This window comes from Pelodiscus sinensis, chromosome 3 (genome assembly GCF_049634645.1).
Source record: "Pelodiscus sinensis isolate JC-2024 chromosome 3, ASM4963464v1, whole genome shotgun sequence".
NCBI classification, from domain to species: domain Eukaryota; kingdom Metazoa; phylum Chordata; order Testudines; family Trionychidae; genus Pelodiscus; species Pelodiscus sinensis.
The window spans coordinates 58020995-58047529 of record NC_134713.1 but is presented as its reverse complement, the minus strand read 5'-3'; the positions used below and the strand labels follow the sequence as shown (position 1 = coordinate 58047529).

Sequence of the window (26535 nt, the reverse complement as noted above, 5' to 3'; positions counted from 1 at the left end):
ATTAGTGAGTAGAGAGTACATGAGTCACTCAAAGATAGGTAATTGGTGGTGGTAAGAGTAAACTATTGTGTGGATTTTTACAGTTTTTAATTTATTTTGTATTATACCGCATATAAACCATGTACAATAAAAAGACAATAGTACTATCTACTTAAATAGCTGGTTATATTAAAAAAGAGACTAATTATAGCAAGGTTCGGTGTGTGTGTGATTAGCATGGTTTATGTTGAGACATCACATAAAACAAACTTGATACCTAATACTTTAAGACCTCTGAAACACGATTATTTTTGAAAGCTAATATTAAAAATAAAGTAAGCTTAATGCATCCCCCGAACACTCAATGTACTCTGAAGTAAAGTGAGTTTAATCCTACTAGTAGTAACTCTGATTTGGGGTTATTGGGGATAATCCTCTGAACATGAGCTCCCAGTTCGAGACTTTGGTCACAAGAGATAATATGTTCTCGGAATGAATAAACATGGGAATTGAGTGGAAGTCAAAAAATTATTATACCTAAATATTGGTGCTGAAATACTGTCTGGTTCTGGTGTCCACCACTCAGGAAGGATGTTGATAAATTCAAAGAAGAATGATGACAATGTTTACTGAATTAGAAAACATGCTTTGTAGTCATATGCAAAAGCTTAATCTATTAGTTTAACAAAGAGAGTGGTAAGGGATGACTTGATTAGTTTATAAATGTCTACCTGGCAAACAAATATTTAACAGTGGACTCTTCAGTGTAGCAGAGAAAGATGATCATGATTCAGTGGTTAGTAGCTAAACTTACAAATTCAGACTAGAAAGAAGTAATTATTTTTAATAGTGATGCTAATTAACTATTGGAATAATTTCAAGATTGGATAATTTTCTAAAAGATTAGGTCTCATAGTTGCTTTTTGGGAAGTTCTCTGACAGAGGAAATGAGACTAAATGATCACAACTGTTCCTTCAGACCTCAGAATCTATTAAGGCCTTAAAGACCAAATCTGATTTAATGTGCATAGATTCAGAAAATATTGCTCACCCCTATTTTACAGTATCTTATACAGTTTCCTAGTACTGTATCTTAAATTTGTTCATTGTGTGGCTACATATGTTCATTAGAGAAAACCACTGTTTTAATGCAAATACTTATAGTTAGGGCTTACTCCTGCGAACCTTTACTCATGGTTTAACTCTTATTTCCATAAACTATCAGACTTCAGTAGGACTGCTCACAAGGATGAGGGTTTGCAGAAATGGTCCTTGGATATTGATCCTGCAAGATATTAAACACATTTGCTGTGATCCAGGAAAGCACATAAGCAAGGAATAAATATCTTGTTAATTTCAATGGAACAGTTCTTATGCTCGAAATGAAGCATGTGCTTAAGTGATTGCAGGATCAAGGTACTAGTTTCTAATTTGCACATTCACAATTTTACCATTAATTTCAGTTACATTTTTTGGTTCAAGTTTTGCTTCTGGTGTTACATAGGTTTGAATGTTATAATGCAACCAGGTCTTGTAGTATAGACTTTCTAGCTGTGTAAACCACATGTATGCTCAGAGGCATAGAGCTGTGTTAGTCTGCAAAAATTATGAGTGCTGTGGCATCTTAAAGACTAACATATTAGGGAATAAGCTTTTGTTGGTAACACCCACTTCATCAGATGAATTGGTGTGGAAATTAGAGGCAGGGATATATATCAAGGTATATACTCCTGCGTCTGTAAATTTCACTCCAGTTCATCTGATGTAGTGGGTTGTACCCTCAAAAGCTTATGCCCTAATAAATCTGTTAGTCTCTAAGTTTCCACAGGGTTTCTCATTGTTTTCACATACATACTGTATTGCTTTTTTATATTAATCCTACTGTGATTACTTGTGGGCCCTTTTTGATCACAAGTTACCTAATCTGGGCTTAAATAAACTAGGATAGGAATAGCTTCCAAAGCTAAGATGCTTATTTGCCCAAGATGATATCAAATTAACAAAATGCACTTCATCAAATTAACTTACATTTTTCACTTTCAAAACTTTCCTTAATTTTTTAAAACTTTTTAATCAATATCCCATCCTTGCCAGATATGAGCTTTCAAATGGCCAAAAGGGGAGGGGAGGAGTTATAAAACTGAATTTTAATTTTTTTCCCTCTTTCCCTGTCATCTTTTCTTCTCCAAAAAACACTGCCCTAAATAAAAGGTGCATACCTCAATTAATGGGGAACTGCAGACATTGGTGGGTGGGGGAGTGTGTAAGTAATAGTAGCTGCAATGCATTGTCAAAAGGTAAAATATTTTAGAACACTTTCTTTTTCACCAATTTGGTTCCATTTTCTTTTTGTTGTTTAGGTGTCTTTTATTTAATGTGAACTTTAGCGCTTTTCTACTTCAGTCCAAGGTCTGAGAAGCTGAAGTAGTTTTTGGTGCTGTATATCAGCCTGAAATTTCGAAATATAAGAACCAGTTAGATTAGAGGTTTATTATTGTTGTTGTTGTTATTATAGGCATTCAGGGGAATTGTGTGTTCAAAATAGTTATGGGGAGGGTGAGATTGATACAATTGCTAGCAATAGCAATCAGGAGAGGATACTGATCTCTATTCCGTTACAGGATATAGAATAGTAAAGAGCATCTACACAGAATTCAAATTGTTGAGGCACAGTATTCTGGCACTGTTAGTTCCCATCATGCTGCATTCACATACTACTCCAAACCAAACAGGATGATGACTATTAAAGATCCTAAAATGGTTGTAAAGGACTGATTAGTATATTACTACCTGCATGTGGATTTTTCTCCTTTTTTTTAACCAATAATTTAATTAAAATGTTTCTGTAATTTCCTAAATAAGTTTGCTATTGTCCTTCACTCATAAAGTTGGCCTTTATTATATTATACATTTATATTATTACATTTGTTTTTAAAAAGTGGGAGATTCTTGCAAACTAACTTTAGAAAATGTGTAAATTACAGATTGCTAAAAGTTGCAGTTTCCTTTGAAGTGTAATTGGTTGTGATGGCTGTGTTTTGAACATTATTTGGAATAAAAATCAATTATTTAATACAGTTTTATAGCACACATTCAAGAAATAATTTAACACCATATACTGAATGCTCCCAAATAGCAATACACTCAGGCTTTATCTTCACTGTGAGTTCTTCCTACAGAAAATATGCTAATTAGGGACTCATTAGCATAAGTCACAATCTCATTAGCATATTTTGTGCTGTTTTTGCGCAAGGGGTTTTTGCACAAAAAGAAGCAGTGTGGACCTTTTTTGCGTAAAATCCCCGTTTTGTGCAAGATCCTTACACCTGTCCCAGAGAGTCCTTCGTTAGCATATTTTCTGCCAGAAGAACTCGCAGTGAAGACGTAGCCTGAGGCTCCACTTCTGCAAATGCTTATGCATGTGAGTAGTCCTGTTGAATTCCATAGGACTCAGTGATTTTCAAATGGGAGTTGGATACTGAATTTCCTTAGGACTAGAATTTACAGAAGATCCAAAAGTTTTACACTTGTAATAATCCCTTCTTATTAAAAGGTCATGAATAAGTGAGCAGAGAGAGGCATTGCTGCTCTCAACAGTCTGGGAAAAATGAGCAGCTTTTCCATTTTTAGAATGAGATGCTCCTTCCTATTTCCTCCAGATTTTCAGGATGAAGGAAGGGGGTACTAATTTTTTCCCTTCAAAGTCACTGGATCTTTGAACTGATGTGGCTGCTGATTGCTCCTTTTGTCTGGATGCTGGAATGTCTTTTTTGTCCTTCGTTATTCCACCTTGGAATGGTGTTTCTGCACAGCCTCATCAAAGCTATTAATTGCAGCTTTTGGAGCAAACGTGTCCACATGACTTGGATGGTCTGTGGATTACTCATGCTTAAACTAGTGGCTTCATCTGCCCAAAATAGTGATGTTAGAGCTACCCTTTCCTCTTGCTGATGTATGAACATATCTGAGGAATGGACAGTATGTCTATCTATGGAAAGGAAGGAAAAGGATAGATATAATGCATGCCCCTAATTTTCCACAGTTAACATTTGAAAAAAAATCAAGCTTGCAATTTATTGACATTAGGTATGTCTATATTGCAATGAAAAACCAATGGCTAATCTTTGGCAGCTGACTTGGGCTCATGGAGCTGTTTCATTGCTGATCAGAGTTCAGGATTCAGCCCAAGCCAGGAAGTTAACACTGCAGTGACCTGCAGCCAGAGTTTTGTGAGGGCAAGTTGACTGGTATAGGACCGCCATAGACATCTATTTGCAGTGTAGACGTAACTTTTGACTCCCACTTAAAAGTATAACAAAAATGTCAAGCTGCCTTTTTAATGCTTGCTTTAGGCTTGTGTTCTTTGCAGTATTGCTAATATAACTTGTGTAAGTTGGGATGGTTGTTCCTTTTAAATATATATTTCAGCAGTAAGATTAAAATCTAGGTCTCTGTTGTACCTTTTTCTAAAAATGCCAAAACCACGTGTTGTACTTTCTGCCTTTTTTTATTCAAGGTTTTGGAACAGACTGATTATTCTGAAAATCAGACCAAATACCAAAGTAGTGGAAATGATTTCTATAGGGATTTGCAAAGACGCTCCAAACAAACTGTGACATTAAGTGAACCTGTGGAATCTTTACTGCGATCTTCAATACATCAGAATTCAACAGCGCAAAAATCTCCAGGTACAGGATTGAACACACAGAAGTTCTATGGCCCTGCTGCTGGGAAGGGTTCAGTTGATGCACTGAGTCGTGATATTACAGGACATTCTATGTTACGACTGAATGGAAAAGTTGGACTCTTAACTGGGACAAAAATTCCTAAAAGTTCAGGAAACTTAAGACCAAGGAATACAAGACCATCTGAACTAAATGATCCGAGTAAGTATTCTTTTACATAGCAAGATATGATTTGAACTTTCCAAATACCTGAAAACATCCTTTAAGAATGTAAAATATTTAGCTCTGCTTCTCTCCTGCCAATTTTTTGGAATCTTTTGCTGGACTTGCTTTTTTGTTTTTTAACTTTGCATTCTTCTCTATTTTAGAGTTACTCTCTTTTTGAGTACAATTTAAACTTGATGAATGAGGAAAATTGGGATTGGTAAAACAAAGCATGAGTTTCTTAATATGTTTTAAGTTCTAGACACACTGCTGATAATTCATTGTTAAAGAGCATTTTTAAAGAGCATTCCTGCTGAGGATTCATCATTCAAGCCTGTAAAAGGAAAAGTTGTTTTTTGGTTTCTCTGTCTTCTTTGCCTCATATATTCAGGCCAGCTCCACATTTTGCTGTTTAAGCATAACATTTTTTAAATCAAACCTTTTTCATTTAATCTGCATGGTTGGAGTTCTCTTATTCAAATACTCATGTCTGGACTGAAGCAGCCTCTTAATACTTACTTTGTCTTCCCCAATGCTTGATATTTAACCCTCCAATCTAATGTAAAATGTACTCGTGGAGGCAATATTCCTTACTGTTTGTTCTTACATTAGAATTGATGCCATTTGAATGCTTCCACATAAAATTCAAACTTGCCTTTTCCGAGTGATTTCTTTGTGGGTGCTCCATTCCAGGGATTGATGTGTCCCTGTGCATTTACTCAGAGTTCTGCAGCAGTGTCTATATGGGTTGTGCGTTCATGATGCCTGCCTTGCATGCTGTTGCTGCTTGAAGTATTGTGTGTGCATAACCCAGAGCCATCGGTACTTTTTCAACTGTTCCTGGCCTAAGATCGAACTCAGTAGTCCTGCTGATAGTTTTTTGGGGTTTTGTGAGGTAAGTCTTAGATAGACAGTTTAGTGTTTTTAGTTAATTTAGGTCTGTTTACTTTTCCCCTTTGGAGGAGGAAAATTATTAGCTTCCCCATAGTAAATTAATTTTTGGTTATGAAAATGCCTGATTCACCAGGTTTTAAAAAAATGTTTGACCTGCAGAGAGGAAAAGCCAGTCTCTGATGGGCATACTCAGCATATCCCAGAGTGTCTCATGTTCCCCAGCAATATGCCTGTTGCTCTAAACTACATGCCAGAATATGAAAAGATAGGGACCGGAGGCTGAAACTTAATTTATTGGACAAAATCTTGAGACCCAGCCTTTGACATGGGACTAGAAAGTCCTCACTCCTTTAAATTGCTGAGGTCCACAAAATCTTTAGAAAGAAAATGACCAGCTTCACCACCTCAGAGGGCAAAGCAGAAAAAAAATGTTCCCTTCCTAGATTGCTCTCAGCAGTGCTGTCCGCATCAAGACTGAGCACCTATGATGATTACAGCACCTCTGGCACTGTCTATATGGCAGTCAACACCAGCACTCACCAGTTCATCTGCATCTAAGCTTCCTGCCTATACCATGGCACTGCTGGCGTCTCCAACAGAGTCAACACTGAGAACTGCTCTAACACTTGTGCCACAGCTGAACACCACTAGCATAATGCCATTGACACATTGCACACATGCTCCGATCCACATCCTATCTGCCACACAGCCAGTACCATTGCTGCCAGCACAAAGTGAGCACCGCAGCATTTTATTAATTGAATTTACCTGCTAGACTCTTTTTGCATCAGTGTATCCCCTGCGAAGCACTGATCTTTCATCTACTATAGCGGCACCATACCAATAGCTATTTCAAATAGTATCTCTCATTTTATAATGAAGATGAAAGTATTTTTCTCCTTACCTCTCCTTCCCTTATCAGGTTTCACATGCCTGAAACCCCTATTACCACATGCCTCCATAGTATGGAGATCTGTGGATGAAATCACCGACTCCTTTTTCTGGCCTTTTGCCAAATTGGACTCTGGAGAGAGGAATATCTTACAGAAGTCACCACAGTAAACATAGCCCACATAGGGTCAACATCAGATCACTACCTCCACCCTCCAAGAGAGCAGTAAATGAGGGATGGGAGGTATCGATGGCAGAGCAGGAAGAGGATACTGCTCCTATCACCTCACAAACCATAAGTAATTCATCCTCTTGACCTGATGAAGCTGTTATGCCCCTGCCATCTACCATTGCAGATGATGTTACTAATTTCCAGGACTTGTTCAAAAGGGTGCCTACAGAACTCAGAAATTGCCCTGGAAGAAGTGCCAGAGTTAATTGACATGTATCTTCTTGATCTGTGATAGCTCTCTAGTCTGGCACTCTCTGGTCAGGCAACATCTGTGGTCTGGAATATTTTAGTTAGCTGGATGTCCATTTATGGGTGTGGCCACCAAGGTGTCATTCCTGGTAGCTATCACATCAGCAAAATATGTGGGAGAAATTGGGGGGCAATCATGGTAGACCTACCATATACTATCTTTAATAAAGATACTCACCTGACAAACCCACCCTAAATTCCTCCCCAAAGTATGCACTTCCTTCCATGTTAATCAACCCATACAGCTTCCAACTTTCTTTTTCCAAAGCACATGGGAGCTTCTTCGAATCTAGGATGCAAACCTTTGATGCTCTAAGAGTGCTAGCTTCTTATTTGGACAGAATCAAGACATTCAGAGCTTCACCAAAACTCTTTTTATCAGTTGTCGAACATGCCAATGGTAAATCCATTACCATACAAAAACTTGCTATCTAGATAGCTGGATGCACTTGCCTATGCTACCAACTGAAAGGCATACAGCCATCATTAACAATCAAGACACATTCCACTAGATCTGTAACTTTCCTGAATAATGTTCCCCTTATGAATTTATGGAAAGCATCTACATGAGCCTCTAAACACAATTTTGCCAAATGTATGCAATCATGTAAGGTCATAGAACAGATACCTTGCTTGGCTGGGCGGTAGTGTCCTGCCATTCTAGCAGTGCACTGTTCTACAGTTACCTGGTGTGAAGCATCCACAAGGACATCATTTGAAGTAGAGGAGAGAGTTACTACCTGGTGCAATAACAGAGGTTCTTTGAGATTTATGTCCCTGTGTTTGCTCCACTACTCACCCTTCTTCCCCTGTACTTTGGAGTTTCATGCATATTTAGTGGTAGAAAAGGCACTATGGGTTATGGATTATACATGCAATACTTCAAGCGCCAGCAGCACTCGAGGCTGGCACTGTGCATGTGTGATCTTTACAGTCACTGCTGCAAAACTCTCTGGGTAAAGACATAGAGATGCACCCGCACTTGGGGTATAGCACCTACAGAGGGACACATCTCCAAGAACCTCAATAACTGTACTAGGTGAGTAACTCTCTGCTCTCTTTTAAGACCCTTCACACGTCTCTCATCATTCTTGCACTTTCCACCTCACCAATTCCTCTATAACATTCTTACCAAGCAAAAAGTAGACGTGGGAGCTCACTGAATGGTCCATAGGGGACTATAGCACAGAGAGAGAGAGAGAGAGAGAGAGAGAGAGAGGTTAAGCACCTTGCCTACAGCCACACAACATTGCCAGAATAAGAACTTCAGAGTTTCTGGTTCCAGCCTCATGCTTGATCTACTGTATCATACTGCCTCTCACGTTTAAGTATCTGAGCTGTACTGTGGTTTGTAATTAAAAAAAAATATTTGCCAAGACTCCATTGCCTTTTAAGAACGAACTATTCTGGCACAAGAGACTAAAATTGGGCTTAACTCATATTGATTGTTGCTAATTCCTTACTGAACAGGTTTATTTGTCTTGGGTAAATATTAATAAAGAAAATAGTATGTTAAAATTCTTGTGGATTATTTTTGGTGTTGAGAGATCCAAAAAAAAAAAAGAAAAACTACTATATAGTCATTTTAAAAAAATGTATTACATGTTCATTTTGTATTTAATATTTGCTTCCTAGTTATTTTGTCCAGTGATGACGAGGAGGATGAGGACAGTGGCAGCACTAGCAGAATGGAAAGCACATCGCCTCGACCTGCAGATTCAGCCCGTTCTTCCCCAGCGCCTTCCACAGGAAAGGTGGAAGCAGCACTAAAGGAAAATAGTTCTGGAATAGAACAGAGACTACATAGTGTTGCTCCAGACACAGAAATAGGCATCACATTACCAAGAAAAGCAAGAATGAAAGATCAGGTACTCAATTAAAAAAAATTAATAAATATCTGTATATAAAATTCCAGCTTGAGAATGAGAAATGTAAAGGTGTATCTTATCAGAAATTGCCATAAGTGGTCTTTATTTGAATACTTTTCACCTCAGACAGTTGGTTAAGTATTATCTTCATTCCTGGAACATTGAAAACCTAAGGAAACTTGTTGACTATATAGAGATCTTTATGCATTTAGGGATGTGTTTTTAAAAAAATACATTCTCAACATGTACTGTTCTTTTTTAACACTGAACAGATTATTTTTATATATAATTAGGGACCTGTTCTTCCATTATAGGATGTGAAGTGGTGTATAATATTTGTATGCATTAATGGAAGGCTACTTCATAGTATTAAGTTTTTTAAACATAAAGGGACACTGGGCAAGGATGATGGTCCTTAAAATTAAATACTTTGACAACTGTCCCAACTAATAGCACTTATTTTAAGGATTTCATGGTGGGGATTTTTGTTTTTTAGTTGAGCATCACTGCAAGAATTGGATAAACAAAGACAAAAAATGCACCATGAGCAGACTCCTTTAGTGCTGTCAAAGGGGACAGCTTTCACGGTATGTTAATTTAAAGACTTAACAACCTTGACAGTGATCCTTTTAAAAAATAATAAATTCCCTATAACTATTGATGTTCAATTGATGGTGGTGTTTAAAGCTCTTTTGGGTCACTTGTACATTTGGATTGTGAATTAGGTCCAGCAGCTGTATGTGTGCACTGCAATTGTACACCTTCATTTGGCCCACCGGAACTGGGGCTGCAGGGCTTGAAAATTATGGAATAGATGTTTGGGCTCAGGCTAGAGCCCAGGCTATGGGACTCCTTCCCCTTTTGGTGTCCTTCACGAAAGTTTATAACCCAGAGCCCAAATCATATAGTTTATAACCCAGAGCTCAAATCAGCTAATATGGAGCAGCCGTGGGAGTTTTATTAAGTAGATGTATACGTTTACTTGATAGTACACAGGGTGTCAGATCCTAGTTGGAAGTGCTTGGAAGTCTTTATTTTAGAACACTCAAGGAGCAGTATAAATTTCAACATATTACATTCATGTTCAAGAAGTCAGCATGCCATTGTTAAAATTTACTAGACTACATAATATGCTGTGTTTGGTTAATTTTTAAGATGGCAGGGTCTGAAATTAGGGCCATAAATACATTTTTTCCATTTCAGTTCTGATATGGAGATAATTGAAAACAATCAATGGAACTTAGCCACCTAAGTGCAATTTGAGCCTTATGAAAACCTCACCACTGTCTTTCATTGCACTACCTCATTTTTCTTTTCACTAACTTTTAAAGAGTGAGTTGATAACATTTGAGTTTTACTCAACACACTGTTTAGTGAAGTAGAAAATCTTTGGCAAAATGAGATGTGGACTGAACTACCATGAGCATAGAACATGCCTGCAATTTTATCCCTGATGGAACGAAAACTATCATTACTGGTGTCTTAAAATGCTTGTAGCAGTGTTAATCCCAGGGTATTGCGACACAGGGTGGGTGAGAACCTGAAGAAGAGCCTTGTGTAAGCTTGCCATTGTTTTGGACCAACTTCTGTTGGTGAAAAAAATAAGTATTCTCTTATCCATCCTGTCTCTGTTACCTTAGTTTTTTGCATTTATGATAAATACTTATCTATCTTTCACTCTTGATAATCTTAATGTTAAATCCTTTAGTCCTTTAGACTGGCTGAATACAACTACGATACTTAATATATGAATGTTCCATATGTCAAGAAATTACTATATTATAAACAGATACATTATTTACCAGGTGATTGGAGTTCTATTTTACATTTGTATGAGTCAAAGTATATTACAGGCTTCACCTATTACCACTAGCTAGGTTCTGACAGGCAAAATACATTGTTTTCTTGGGAAGTACTAGTAGTAAAATGTTCCTGTAGTTATTCCTGTTCTAGACCTACTTTGATTATGTACATTTTTATTGCGCTTTTAATTCAAAGGATCCCAAAGTATATAACGAGCTGTGGCAAAAATGATTTGTAACTTAGCTTAGTTATTTTTCAAGCTTCTTAGTACTTTTTACAGCAATGTATTTATTGATTATAACTAAAAACAAGCCTTAACATAAGTTTTTCATGCAAATAAAGTATTGGCACTAAACTTAACAGGGAAGAACACAGAAAAGTCTTCAACAGAAAAGAACAAAGTAAAAATGTGTAACCCTCATTATGCTAGAAAACCTTGTCACCTGACGGTTAACAGTCAGCTTTCCTTCTAAAAACAATATGCTGGAATTGTTCTACTTGAAAATCAAAGCAGACACATCTCTTGAGCTAATGCTTCCCTTTAGCTCCACTAGATTCTTTGAGTTGAAGCCAGTCTCCAAATGCCTTCTGTCAGTGTGCAACTTCTTCATTCTGGAATTTGACTTGAAAATCAAAGAGTTTTCTCACAGAGATCCCTCTCAGGGTTTCCATGGTTATACATGATCTTTCTTCTGGAACGTTGTGGTCCTGGTAGCACTCCCATGTTGTACTTGAAGAATAGCTGCACTTTCACAGTCATCCGAAGAAAATATCAAGAAAACCAAAGAAAACATGTTGAGGAAGGAGAGAAGCAGTCTTGAACAAGTCAAACAGCACCACACTTCAATTTATTAGTACAATTATGTTGTGGGGCTTTTTTGGAAACTCCAAAATCACTAATTAGAATTCATAATTGTGTCAAAATAGTTGTTTCTAAAACCTGGTTGCATTAACAAAACACTTTAAACTTCTGTTTTCCTTATTTTGATGTCATCAGAAATCCTTGGGAATAACAACCGTTATACACTTGACATCAGTATTATTGTATGTAATCCTATTTATGCAAAAATGGGTGACAATTGAGTCATCAGGTTTAATGGATATATGCATTAACCACAAATTGTAATGAGAAATTCTGATACTTGAAATTTACTTTGCAGTTTGGCAATATTGTATCTAACACACCAGTAAAACGTCGTAAAGTGTCTTCTCAAGAAGTAACTGATGCTGTACCTATAAATTACCAAAACTCCTGGGAAAGTGTCATTCTACATTGTCGAAGTATACGAATAGGAACACTTCGAAGAATGGTTGTTGAACCTGTGATTGTAAGTACACTTCTGCTTTTTCCATCCCCTTTTCAAATTAGGGTGAGGCTTGTCATTTTGGAATACAGTAAACTTCCGATAATCTGGCACCTTTAGGACCCAGGGGGTGCCCAATTAGCAGATATTCCGGACTATTGGAAGGGGGGGCTATGAGGGGACTGGGGTGGGGAGGGGGATGCCACCCCAGACCCCTCATAGCCCCCCCCTTTCCGATAGTCCGGCTCTGCCCCAGGCATCCCCGATTCAGCCTCTGCTGAAACTGACCAGCAGCTGACCAGAATCAGCCGCTAGTCAGTTTCAGCAGCGGCTGAATCAGGGAAGCTGGGCGCAGCGCAGCTCCAATTGTCCGGCTGCCCAGAGCACTTCTGGGTTCCTGATGGTGCCGGAGCATTGGATGCCGGACCAATGGAGTTTTACTGTATTAGTAAATAGCAATAATCTCTTGGGTTAGAAGGCAAAAGTCATGTGTATGTTTAAAGGTATTATAAATCTTCTAAATGAGAACCAAAGTGAATGCAGAGGGAAATATTATATATGTTAAATAATCAGCATTACAAACAGTGACATATGGAAGATACTCATTTCTTTAAATTCTTTTAAAATATATACTGTAGTCAGTGTTTGTCAGCTTTCTTAAAACTTGATTTTTAAAAGTTGGTGTTTTAACTAATATTTTCTAAAAATCTGAAGGATTGTTTTTTAGTGGGGCTTATTTTAGTGGAAGCATGGTTTGAGGAGTTCCAGTGGTATCTAATACTAATATAGCTGTATCTTTCACAGTTTTGCCTAGATTTCATCAAGATACGTCTAGAAGGTCAGTATTCACTTTCTTTCTCTCTAGTAGAAATAGATTTTTGATAAGAGGTGGTTCAAAGCTTCAGTTTTGATTATTTTTAATGTACTACAGATGTCTTTGTGTATATATGTAAATATTTGTAACAGTGAGTGTTATTACATCTGTTTTCCCCACAATCTAGTGTGTGGGTATATGTTGATTTGTAAAGTCTAAAGAACTTCGTCATATAAATTGTCTATCCACCATTAGCAGGGATTGATGTTTTTCAATATCACTTTTGCTTACTCTGGAGCAAAATCAAAAAAATAGGTTGTTGAAAGAGTCACAATTGTATGATCCTAGATTTTCCTGGTTGCAATAGGGACTGTTGGAATGCCTCTTTTTCTGAGTTGGTTGCAGTCATAACTGGCAAGATTAAATTGCTAGCAACCCTTTTATACCTATTTATCATCAGCTCAGTTGAACAAGATAAAAATAGCAAGTTCAGCAAGGCTATGTCTAGACTACAGGCTTCTTTCGGAAGAAGCTTTTTTCAGAAGAGATCTTCCGGAAAAACTTCTTCTGAAAGAGAGCATCCACACTGCAAAAATGCATCGAAAAAGTGATCTGCTTTTTTGAAAGAGAGTGTCCAGACTGAATGGATGCTCTCTCGTATGTAAGCTGATAACTATGAACAGAATGGTTGCCAGGGCACCTGTGCTTTTTCCTCTTTTTCCAAAAGAACTCCCTCTTTTCCATCCACACACGCCTTTTTGCGAAAGAGCTCTTTCTCAAAAAGGCTTCTTCCTTGTAGAATGAGGATTTCCAACGCCAGAAAAACCCCTCTGTTCTTTCGATTTTCTTATGAAAGAACACGATTGCAGTGTGGGCATTCCTTAAGTTTGTCAGAGAAACGGCTGTTTTTCTGACACAACTCTCTAGTGTAGACCTATCCCAAGAGAGTAAATTTAACCAATTAAATGGGATTTTAGATCTCTGTTAGGGATATAACCAATTAGACTTTGTTTTGCTGAGCAAGTATTTAATCAAACCTGTTTTTAATTGTCTTTTTTTTTTTTCCTTTCTTGGCTCTCTGAGATTTTCCTCAGATCATGAAGTCATAGTACTGATTAGGCTTCCACAGGGCAAAGCTGTAGTTTTTTTTTTTAACATTCTCTTTGTACTTGCTTTAACTATATATTTGTATGTATCTCAATGGATGACTGGCTTAAATATCTTTTCTTACCTTCCCAAAAACTCCCAGGACTTACTTGCCTTGTTCCTTTTCCTATACAACACTAGCAGGTCTTCGTCTATCATTAGAGAAGAAATGGCCATTTTATCGCCAGGTTTACTCAGATGACATTGGTCAGTGGAAGAAGAGAAGGGAGGAGGAGATAAAAAATGAAAGAGGATAAAGGTTTAGTGTGTCAATCCAGGTGCCAGTGTCCAGAGAATGTCAAACACCATTTAAACTTACTAGGGATGTCATTGTGTAGACGACTGCATGAACAGCCAGTAAGCCTGGGCTTATTAGTTAATCTTGTTGACTACGTTCACTCTGCCCCCCTCCTCCGCTGCTACTGTATCAGAGGCAGCAAGGTGTGGGGGAGTAGAAGCCAGTGCCTTGGCCAGAATGCCCTTCCAAATCAGTCATAAAACAAACTGACCATCTTTCCAGTCATTATCATGTGTTTATGGGTATTGCATAGTGTTTATGGGTATTGCAAGCTCCTTTCCCCATCATCATTTCTCCTCCCACCCTGCCCAGTCATTCAGTTGTCATGTTATACTCTTGAGCTGAGATAGGAAGTGTAGGGTATTTTCATGACTGAAGATGTAGTGGCTGTCTTGAACAGATTCTTTGATACATAGGCAGTTACAGATTTGTTTGAGGCTGCTGGGTCTGTTAACCAGATGCCAGGGGGTTTGTATGGCCCACATTTCTGCCTTTTTCACCAAAAATCAATAGGATTCTGTTCACTGAGGCCAAGATCATTTCTGAAATTTTGGAATTGTTGATCAGTAGTTGCTGTGTTCTATCCAAATGAAGGACTGTCAACTGTTTGTCTATGATTTTTCTTTGCTCAGGCAATAAAGTAGCTGTACATTGGGAACGCAATGTAATATAGCTGAAGTCCATCCTTTAAAGAGCTCTACCATTTTGTGTGGTTACACATCTTTTTCTAGGGACCAGCTGGCAGTAAATTAGTGTGTCTTTATTCCCATCTTCATTTTAAAACGCCACTTCTTTAAAGGAGGGGTTCTCAACCTTTTTCTCTCCAAGGTCCTGTGATCATGCTATAAAAATTCCACTATCCACTTGTGCTGCAACAACTGTTTTTCTGCATATAAAAAGAATTAATAGGGGGTAGCAAACAGGCAGTTGCCTGGGACCCCCACATTGTAGGGAGTCTTGTAAAGCTGAGTTGCTGTGGCTTTGGCTCCAATGCCCATGGGGCCTCAATGGGGCTCCGGCCCCTGTGCAGTGGTTGAGGGTTGCTTGGGCAATTGGCAGATCCCTTGAATTCTTATTACTGCCCAAGGAGTCACAAATCACTTGTTGAGGTCCTCAGCAAAGGTAGTAGGAGTCTGTGCTAAGCATATTTCATAGGTTCATTTTAAAATTTACAATACTGCAGGCAGAGACAGATGTAGGTTAATTACCCTGAAAATCTTTTTTCTGTGGAATAAAGAATGGATTAGAATAAATGTTGTGTGTCTTTACACTAATTTTAGTGGTTTTCCTGTCTATTGACAATAGACCTTTTAATTTTGAAACAGAAATCATCACCTACATGGTTTTGAATCTGAAACTTGTTGATTCTTTTGGCTGCAGCAAATTAATTGTCAGTTCTCATTTAAACTAAAAGGAAAAGTTCCAAAGGGCTATCTTCATAGGTTTTAATGACATTTTGGTTTTTTTCCCTTGTAGAGTCAGAAAGCGATACCCGAGAGATTAATTTGAAAACTTCTGAACTTACCAAATGTGAATGGTGTAGTGTCCGGAAATTACCAGTAGTGTTTCTGCAAACAGTACCTGCTGCATGTCTTAGCTTGAGGTCCCAACTGAAGATGAGTAGGGAGAAGGATAATGTCTGGTATGACTGTAAAGGAGTGAGTAAGTAAACCTAGTTTGTCTGTTACTGTAATGTAAATTGTGTTTGAATATTTGGGTAATCCTTTAAGCGCTTTTAAAAAAGTGAGACTAATACCACTAGCTAGAGTAATATATTGTTTAGTAAGACACTATTGCCTTCCTGCAATCTTTGACGAGAACACTTAAAAGGTCCCAGCAACAGTCTATTCTCACCCCACATATATTATTGTTAATATGTTGTCAGGTTAGTAAAGCTAAGAACATAAGAACGGCCGTACTGGGTCAGACCAAAGGTCCATCTAGCCCAGTAGCCTGTCTGCCGACAGTGGCCAGCACCAGGTGCCCCAGAGAGGGTGGACCGAAGACAATGATGAAGCGATTTGTCTCCTGCCATCCTTCTCCAGCCTCTGACAAACAGAGGCCAGGGACACCATTTCTATCCCCTGGTTAATAGCCTTTTATGGACCTAACGTCCATGAAATTATCTAGCTTCTCTTTAAACTCTGTTATAGTCCTAGCCTTCACAGCCTCCTCTGGCAAGGAGTTCCACAAGTTGACTACACGCTGTGTGAAGAACTTTCTTTTATTAGTTTTAAACCTGCTACCCATTAATTTCATTTGGTGTCCTCTAGTTCTTCTATTATGGGAACTAATAAATAACTTTTCTTTATCCGACCTCTCCACACCACTCATGATTTTATAGACCTCTATCATATCCCCCCTCAGTCTCCTCTTTTCTAAACTGAAAAGTCCCAGTCGCTTTAACCTCTCTTCATATGGGACGCAACTAGTTCTTTATTCGGGATGATGAAACACAGTTGAGTAAAGTTGGTATTGAATTGTCATGGCAAAGTTACCTTGTCTTTTCACTGTTGCCACTCCTTTCTGCCTCTAGATCTCTGCTTGAATAGAAACATAGAAATTGTATGCCACTTTCTTATGGTGCACCTTATAGTCTTGTAATATGGTCAAATATTTGCCAGAAAGTCAAGAGCTATTTTATTTTAGAATAGATTTTGGCAGAAATTCATTTTAGAGTTCCTGGGGTTAAAACATAGCATGTTAATCTACTGTATTTTTCTGTTTACTTAATATTCAGTCCATCTCTCTTACATAGATGTGCTTAAGATTAAGTGTGTATATATGTTTGTAATGAATTTTGGCAACACACAAGTTATCTTCATTAGTGGTGTTAGACTGAAGGAAGAATTTCCTTCAGCCACACAACAGAAATAAATATAATTTTCATAACAAAAATATCCAAAACACAGAACCTATTAATGATGGGGGACTGTACTCAAGCATCACTGGAAAAATAATGCTGCAAAACAAAATTCCAATCAGTTGGAATGTATTGTGCACAATTTTTAATTTCATAAAATGGACAAAGCAACTACAGAGACAGCCATTTTAGACTTGATTCTGCTATCAGGGAGGAATTGATAGCAAATATGAAGATGGAAGGTAATTTTGGTGAAAGTGACCATGAAATAGTAGTTCATCAAGTAGTGTCCTATGAGTGCTCCACTTCAGATGTGCATGTGCTCCACACACCTTTGATTGGAGATTTTTGTTAACATTTGTTCAGCCTAGGTATGCTTCTTGATTCAAACTGAGACTGTGGAGGACTACAGAAGCAAGCCACCCTCTGTTTTTTCATACCAGCCTTGGCCTGAGACTTAGCATTTAATGTGTCCACCTTGAGCATGCCTCTGCTAAAAGGGTTCTCTCCCCCACCAAACCACCATTGGGGTGAGTGGGGGAAATAGTGGCTTCTGTCCTAGCTCATTTGTCAGAAGGAGACAGTTGAAGAGCAGGAAGCTACTTCTCAAATGACCATAACCACCTTTTCTCCAGATGAAGCACCTATGCCTCTACCATTGTTTATGGTTGGTGATTTCTTGTAGGTTCGGGACCTCATAAGATAGATGACAGGTGCTCTGCAGAAATCATTGGATGAGGTCAGAGAATCAGAACATAAGTTGCTGGACATTCTGGAGTCACTAACGCTGATGAGAATTGCATTACCTGTCATTGAAGCACTTTTTGTTCTGGTGAAAATTAGCAAACCCCAGCTAATATAGTAGGGGTCGACAGCCTTTCAGAAAAGGTATGTCCCAGCATACCCTCCTGCCCTGGGCGACATCACTCTCCCAAGAGGGCGGAGGGGCTCTCTGGACCACATGCCCTGCTTAGTTTCCTGCTCGGGGCTTCCTGGGTAGGCCTGTTTCTCAATGAAGAGGGAAATAACTGAATAACGATAACAGAAAATGTGGAAATGGCAGAGATGCTTAATGTCTTGTTTTTGTTTTACCAAGAAGGTTGTAGGTGATTGGACACCTAACACAGTGAATGCCTATGAAAGTGAGATAAGTTCAGGAGTTAAAATAGGGAAAGAGCAAGTTAAAAATTATGTGCACAAGTTAGATGTCTTCGAGTCACTAGGGCTGGATGAAATGCATCCTAGCATCCTCAAGTAGCTGACTGAGGAGATACCAGAGCCTTCGTATGTAATCATTTCCCATTATGTATATATGCAACTTATCGTTCATCCCAAGTGGACTACTTGGCATTTGTTCTTATTGAACTTCGTTCAATTTACTTCAAACCACATCTCAAGTTTCTTCAGATAATTTTTAATTCTATCCTCCAAAGCACTTGCGACCCCTCCCAGCTTGGAGTCATCCGCAGATGTTTTAAACGTACTCTCTCTGTTATCTATCTAAATCACCACTTGATATACCCTTCCAGGTTGATTATGAACCACTGATAATTACTCTCTAGGAACAGTTTTCCAACCAGTTACACACCCAAATTATAGTAGCTCCATCTAGGTTGTGTTCACCTAGTTAGTTTATAAGAAGGTCATGTGAGACAGCATCAGAAGCCATTTTAAAGTCAAGAAATACCACACACCACTTTCCCTCTAACCACAATGTGTCAAAGAAAGCTATTAGATTGGTTTGACACAATTAGTTCTTGACAGATCCATGGTCACTGTTACTTATCACCTTATCTTCAGGTGTTGGCAAATTGATTGCTTAATTATTTAATCCATTATCTTTCCAGGTATTGAAGTAAGGTCCTTATGTCCACACCACAAATTCTTATCTGCAGTGTCATCTTATGTTTATCTTAATCAGTCTAATAATTTGCTGGTTTTCTTCATTTTTTTCCCCTCTGAAATCACACGATTTTCAACAGAAATCTTCTTTTTACACTTCAGATGTTGGCGCCCCCACTCCTGCTTTAAAATGTTCCAATAACCTGAGACCTGCAGAGCCTTTCCATGGTCTTCATTACATACCTTCTTCAAGCACTATGTCTTGGTCCATGCTTCTAGATCTGATGAAGCAGTTGGCAGTGCAGGTCTTTATTGAGTTTTGGGCCTGATTCTGGAGCTCCCTCCCCTCTGTGAGGATAGTGTTCTGGAGTCACCTGAAGTGGAACACCAGTAGGGACACTACTCGAGGAAGAAGAAGTTACTCACCCTGTGTAGTAACTTAGGTTCTCAGAGATGTGTCCCCTTATGGATGCTCCACTACCCATCCTCCTTTATCTCTGCGTCAGTTTCCTTTGTAGGAATGTTTAGTCACACAACTCTGTATAATCTTGGCATATGCATGAGATGAATGAACACTGCTAACAAAAATCTCTGATCCAAGGTGTGGAAGGTGCACTTACATCTGAAGTGGAGCACTTACAGGGACATACTTCTCAACCACAGTTGCTGCCCAGGGTGAGTAATGTTGTCATTTCATGGTTCTAAGAAAAGGAAGGAGTGAGAAAAGCAGCATAAGGACAATAAGCTTGTTAAAGAAGACTGCTTTTTTTTTTTTTTTTTTTTTTTTAATTCCAGAGTACTGGCAAGTGTGTTCCTATGGGGAAAAAAACTAAGGAAAAAATTGTTCAGAAGAGCCGGGTGGTTGATCAAGGAAACAATATTGAAGACATGACTAACTACAGTTGGTTAGGAACAGTAAGAGATAGGAGGAACAGTAAGATATCCATGTAGCTCCATCAGGAGCTCTTTAATAACCTGAAAATCAAAGAGGAATTCTACCAAAAGTGGAAACATGTACAAATACTGTGAAGCATGAATAAAAAGGAATTAGTACAAGCACGTAAGGGACAAAATCAGAAAGGCTACGGCACCTAACAAGGGACATAAAAGGCAATAAGAAGAGGTTCTTTAAATATATTAGTAACACGAGAAATATCAAGGGACATGTAGGTCCTCTACTTAGTGGAGAAGAAGAGGTAATAACTGATGACATCAAGAAGGCATAAGTGATTAATGCTGCTTTGATTGAATTTTCACTAAAATGATTAATAGTGGCCTATTCAACACAAGGTTAATGTAAGCCAAAATAGAGAGAGAACATGTTAAAAGAAGAATATTTAGGTTCAAGTAAACGGGGTCCATGGTACGTAAAGTCCTAGCTGACTGGTTTTACAGGCTAGTGTTTTATCAATACTATTTGTATTGTGGTCTGTGCAGTTTTTATTTGTCTTCTGAGCTGTGAAATTGATTTTTAGTGTTTCCCCTCAAGTAGTAACTACTAGTCCTCTTTCTAAACCCATTTCTGTAAAAACTGAGAATTGTGGTAAAAGGAAAACCTTTATTTTGGTTTTTTGAACAGGTGAATATTTTATGTCCTTTTTTTGTTCAGTATATGTGGAAATGGAGATTGGAAATCAGTAGCTGATACAGAGCTTGTCAGAAGACTCCTCTTTTCATGGCATCAAAGAAAATGAGTTATTGTTTTATGAAATTGCCAGCACAGTTCTTCACAATAGGTGTTGTATACCAAGCAAGGCAGACCTAGAATTAATGATAGTAGTTAAGTATTTAAGAGGAGTTTGCCTTTATGCATATGCCTAAAAAGCACTGAAATCAGTTTTTTAAAAGAAGGCTCATCTCTCCCTCTTTCCTCCCTCAACTCCTGTTGTTGATGGGTTTACAAAGAACTGTTGATGGCTTACCAAATTTAATTTTTTGTAAATGTGTTCTGTAAGTTAATGGGTTTTGTCTTGTAAGCCTACTCTCCCTCGTTTAGGGAGTGGGACTAAACTTTAAAAACCTTTACTTATTTCTGAGAACCTCTTCCATTAGCCCAAGGGTTATAGCACATGCCGATACTGTGTGGGGGTTTTATATAAAACCACAAAAAACAACATAGATGAGTAGCAACAACTGGTAGTGAAAATTGTTTAAACTTAGCGTTGCAACATACCCTACCCCTGCATCACTCCAGTTTCCTCCATCACTATCTTCAGACAAGGAGGAGAGCAGTCAGACACCACTTAATGTTGCTGTGTTTCTGGGGTAGGGTTACGAAGATGGATATGAACTATCTGCCCCAATCATGTCTCTTAGTTTCACTTTGAGGAGCTATGGGAATAGTAGAGGTCATCTGCTGAGCAAGGCAAGGGTACAGAATGCTGTAGTGGTTCACCTCTGGGAGTATATCTGGAAGCTTGGCTTAACTACTGATAAACATTAAGGATGTGGGGACAGTTTATTTTCAGAATTCTTACTAATAATTAATGTAGGTCTCTTAAAAAAATATTTCCTAGTACAGTTTGTTTCAATAGAAGCTGCTTGGAAAAAGTAAACATTGACCATACCCATCAGCTGTGAACAGATATTTTCACTGGTTATTTTTGGTGCTAACAATGCTGGCTTATAAAACTATCTGGACTTCAATCTCGTATTTAGTGTCTATATTTCTGTCCAGTTTGTAAAGTCTGTGTGTAATCTAATATATATAATATAAAAATATTTGAGAGCGTCTGTCTTTGAATCTGTTTGTTCAAGAACTCATCTAAAACAGTAAGGACCACTAAATTTGGTATGCAGCTGCTTCTTCTCATAACTTAATGCAAGGTCAGGGTTCAGTTGTGCCAGGACAGTGGAATGTATCTGGAATGTGATTGTGTCTCATAAAATGGAAAGGGAGAGATCTGCTAGCAGTCACAGTTATACTGCGTAATGACCATAGGAGGGGTAACGAGGCCAGAAATGGAGACCATAACAGCTATATCCCCATTGGGATAGCAAGGAGCAGAGGTGAAGAAAGGGAGAAAGTTTTATCTGTGTGTCTGACTGCCTTGTCTGTGTCCCTCAACCAGAGGACCTACTGTATTTTAGCAAATATACCCCGCACCCAAATATACCCTGCGGTTTTTGCTGTTTCAGGAAAAAAAAAAAAATCTTGTATACCCCATGCACGAGTATAACCCGTGGAGGTTTACAAGATTGTGCCAGGGGTATATTTACGGTGCGATGGGGCGGGGGAGAGTAGCCAGCCATTCACCGGCCCGGTTTCTGCGCAGCTTCCGGGGGCAGAGTGATTCAGCCGGGCGCCCTTCCCTGCCTGCAGCTGCCACCGCCACACGCCAGCCCTGCTGCGCACTCGTTTGTTGCTCCTGGGCCAAGGCATGGCTCGGGGCAGGCACCGGCCTGGGAGCAACAAGCAACTGCGCAGCAGGTCCAGCGTGCGGTGTTACCAGCTGCAGGCAGTGGAGGACACCTGGCTGGATCACGCAGGAGCAACAAGCACCATACCCCGGCCCTGCCCCTGTGCTTCAGTGCTCCAGTGAGCAGGGCTGGGGGCTGCGAGAGGGTGCAGGGAGGTTGCAAGCGAGGAACGCAGGAGGCTGCGGGGAGGGGGAGGGGGAATTGCGGCGATGCATGGCACAGGCCACCCGCTGCCCAAGACAGGGCTCCAGGCTCTTTCCCGGTACTTTCTGTTTTAAAAAAACAAACGAAAAAAACCCCCACACCAGTATACCCCACCGGGGGGCGGGGGCAGGGTTTGTAAAAACAAATATAATCCATGGGTTATATTCGCTAAAATATGGTACGTTCCTGCTCTGGCTGTGCCCACTGCGGCAGCCAGGGGCAGGGTATTTTCACAGGGCCCCAAACTGCTGTAGTGAGAGAGCTGGGGTTGTCTTTTGTCCCTGGGGCAGCCTGCATACTGAACCCCTTATCCGTAGCCCCACCCCAGAACAATGATTTACATGAAAAAAAAAAAAAACTTATTTCAGTTAAAGATCCGAGCAATGCCAGGTAAATAATATAAAATAAATAAGAGTAGATTAAAACCTACCTTTCTTGACCACTTCAGCCTCCCAAATCAAAGATGAGCCTATTAATTTCGCATAGGACATTAGACCGATTTCTAACACTCTGAATGTGTTGGATACCAACTTGGATAAATCACATGCTCTTCAAGTGCTTGCCATGTGTCGGAAGCTGTAGGGTAGTGACTCTTGTGTCTCCTGCAGTGGAGCCCTTCCTGGTGTGGTATTAGGGTACTGAGTGCTCTCCCCACTCTGTTCCTTCTTGCAACCAGTGACAGTACATTGAAACAGCTCTGCTCCAGCCTCAGTTACTTGTCCATTGTTAATCTTCCTCTTTCAAGGTGCTCTTGGTGGCCATTTTCATCTTCCATCTTCTGAGGCAGGGCCAAACTAGTCTTCTTCCATGACATAACAGGCAACTTCCTCAAAGCTCTGAAAAGTCTCTTTGCCCAGGTCAGACCCCCGTTTCCACCATAGAATTTGAATCCGGTCTCTCTAGGCTCACAGTCCCTTTCTTCCTCCCTCCCCATTTGAACTCCGGCTGTATGCTGGAAGGTAGCCTTCCTTGTGGCGATAACATGACAAGATGAGTTTCTGAACTTCGAGCCTTTACCTCAGAGCTACTCAGTCTTCCATAAGTACAAGGCTCAGCTCTGTCCTCATCCAGCCGTCTTACCAAAGGTGTTGTCTGCTTTCCATTTGGGGCAGGACATTTTCCTACCAGTTCTCTGCCCCAAACCCCACTCCTCTAACAAGAAGAGGTGTCTTCACTCATTGAATATGAATGCGGACCCTGACTTTTTAGCTGTAGAGGACTAGACCACTGGAAATGCACACAGTTGTTCATTTCCATGACTGAGCATATGAGAGATCAGCTGGTCTCTACCAGAGAGTTTCAAACTGGATCACTTCATGTATCCACACTTGCTACTACCTGGCTGGCGTTCCCCCACCTCCGATTATATAGGTGCACTTGACTAGGGTGCAGGATTCGTGGTTGGCACTTCTGGCCCACATCCCTAACTAGTACATCTGACAACATGATCGTCCATGTACACCTTTTTCAGGCATTCTGCCATTGATTTCCAGACTAGGGATGATGATGGATTTGGCAAGGTGGTCCTGTAGCCTTCTCGTTCCTGATTGCTCCCCACTTCTGGTAGTCACTGTGGAATAGAGATGAGCAAGCTCTCAAAAAATAAAACTGTTACCTGTTCTGTAACTGCTGTTGTTCAAGATGTGTTGCTCCTATCTGTTCTGTTTCCAGCAAGAAGGAACTTGGGATGGGAAGAGTGCACAGCATCTCCTTTTCTTCTTCGGGTGCTAGCCCCATGGGTGTTCCACGTAAGGTATAAGGATAGCCTGGAGCCATGGAGCAGAGCTTTTTCAGCAGTTGTCAGTGGGCCGCGCATGCGCAAGGGGATCCTCATGCTGTGTTCAGTTGGGTCCTCTCACGCATAGGCTGTCCTTTCAGTTCCTCTTCTGCTGTCCTCAGTCACAGTCAGAGCTCTCCGTTCTCCTCAGCATTTTCTCCTTAGGGAGGGGGAAAGGGAACCTCTCTGTTTCCCTTCCCTCACTACTTTTCCTTCTCAACACTGCATTTCCTCCCTGGGGAAAAAAAAAATTCCTGTAAACTCCTAATGGAGCCGCTGCTTGTCCCAGCGCCTGCCCCTCAGGCAGCTGGTAACCCTGCTGCACTGCTCCCTGCCTTCTTCAAAAAAAAATTAAAATGAAAAAAATTAATATAGAACCTGAGGAGACGGAGTGGGGGGAGAAAACTGAATACAACAGCAACAAAGTAAATACATACATGGGCAAAACTCAAGCGAAACACTCACCCCTACGGTCCTCATTCTGTGCAGTGCCGAGTTCCTCTGGCTTTAAAAAATACCAGTTGTGCCAGTAGCCAATGTCGGTCTCAGGTAAACACATGGACAGTTTCTTCTTCGAGTAATGTCCCTGTGGGTGCTTCACTGTGGGTGTTGGTGTGACCTTGCACTGGTGACCGGAGATTTTTCTAGCAGTGCCCACTGTGCATGCACCGTGGCACCCCCTTGTGCCGTTGGTGTCAGTTAGGTGCGTGCACAGCACTGCTCCCTCAGTTCCTTCTCTACCATCTTCAGCAGCGCTGCTCTTCAGAGCAGCAAATTATACTGCCATGTTAGCAGATTATGACTGTTCTAATTATTCCGGACTCCAAGAACTTACACAATATTTACCTTAACATAAATGGCTTATCCTCCTCCACATTATGCAGGAGGGACATACAATTTCTCGCACAGCACTACAGTCCGCGATGGATGTGGCAGACATGGCCGCACAAGTCACTGCCTCAGCGATTGTGATGCAGAGAATATTTTGGCTCTAACCATCAGGGGGTGCCTAGGGATTTGCAGCAGTAAGTTGAATACCTACCCTTCGATAAGACCAATGTCTTTGCTGCAAAAATTGACAAAGTACTTCACTCAATGAAGGACTCCCTCAACACCCTCAAGACCCTGAAGGACTCGCTTACAGACACTCCCCCTATTTGAGAGAGACAGATAAAATAATTACCGAAGACCTAGGGAGCCATAGGGACAGCAACCAAGATATGACTTCTGACGCAAGCAAAGACCCCCAACGATGTAGGCCTCAGTGTCAGCAACAATACCAGGCGGTGGCAGCCCATCCCTCCACATCCAAACAACACATTTTAAGGTTCAGTCCGGAGCCAGAAAGACACTCTCCTTGTGGTTACACCATCAGCTAACCATCCACAATTCAATCACCGTCTCCGCCCCTCCTTTCAACAGTGGGCTCAAATAACATTGTACAAATGGGTCCTAGAGCTCATCGACTATGGTTATTCCATCCCTTTCATTTCTCTTCCCCCCTACCCACTCTCCCGCCCTGTCTCTCTTAAGGGACACCTCTCACGAGACCCTCCTCGAGCAAGAGGTGCTTTTCTTCCTCCGCTTAGGCGCCATAGAACCGGTAGCAACAGAGTTCCATGGCTGAGGGTTTTACTCAACTTATTTCTGACACAGAAAAAGAATGGAGGATGGAGGCCCATTCTAGATTTACGGAAGTTCAACAAATACATCGCTTACCAAAGATTCAAGATGGTGACCCTAGCAACAATAATCCCAGCATTGGATCAAGGAGATTAGCTCTCAGCTCTCAACCTTCAAGATGCATATTTCCACATAACAATCCATCCCTCCCACAGACATTTTCTACGATTCACAGTTGGCCGTCGTCATTACCAATACCGAGTGCTCCCTTTTGGCCTTTTAATGCCTCCCAGAGTGTTGTCCAAAACTCTAGCTGTTATAGCAGCATGCCTACATCATCAGGGAGTCATAACATTTCCATACTTAGATGTCTGTCTTATCAAAGGTTCATCCCTCTAAGAGACCAAACACATGACCGAGACTACCACAAACCTTTTGC

The 26535-nt window shown here is 40.1% G+C and overlaps 1 protein-coding gene across 11 annotated transcripts in view; it reads left to right on the top strand.

Annotated features, from left to right (window-relative positions):
- Positions 1-26535, top strand: part of SENP6 (SUMO specific peptidase 6) — a 178040-nt gene that overhangs the window by 108619 nt on the left and 42886 nt on the right. For 10 of the 11 annotated variants that reach the window (XM_075923799.1, XM_075923801.1, XM_006131959.4 and 7 more), the window contains 5 exons: positions 4496-4865; positions 8770-9002; positions 11966-12133; positions 12914-12947; positions 15844-16029. In XM_075923799.1, coding sequence (XP_075779914.1) covers positions 4496-4865; positions 8770-9002; positions 11966-12133; positions 12914-12947; positions 15844-16029 — 991 coding nt within the window. Of the gene's footprint in view, positions 1-1234; positions 1396-4495; positions 4866-8769; positions 9003-11965; positions 12134-12913; positions 12948-15843; positions 16030-26535 lie in introns of those variants that run through there. The other variant, XM_025189131.2, reaches the window with a different exon arrangement.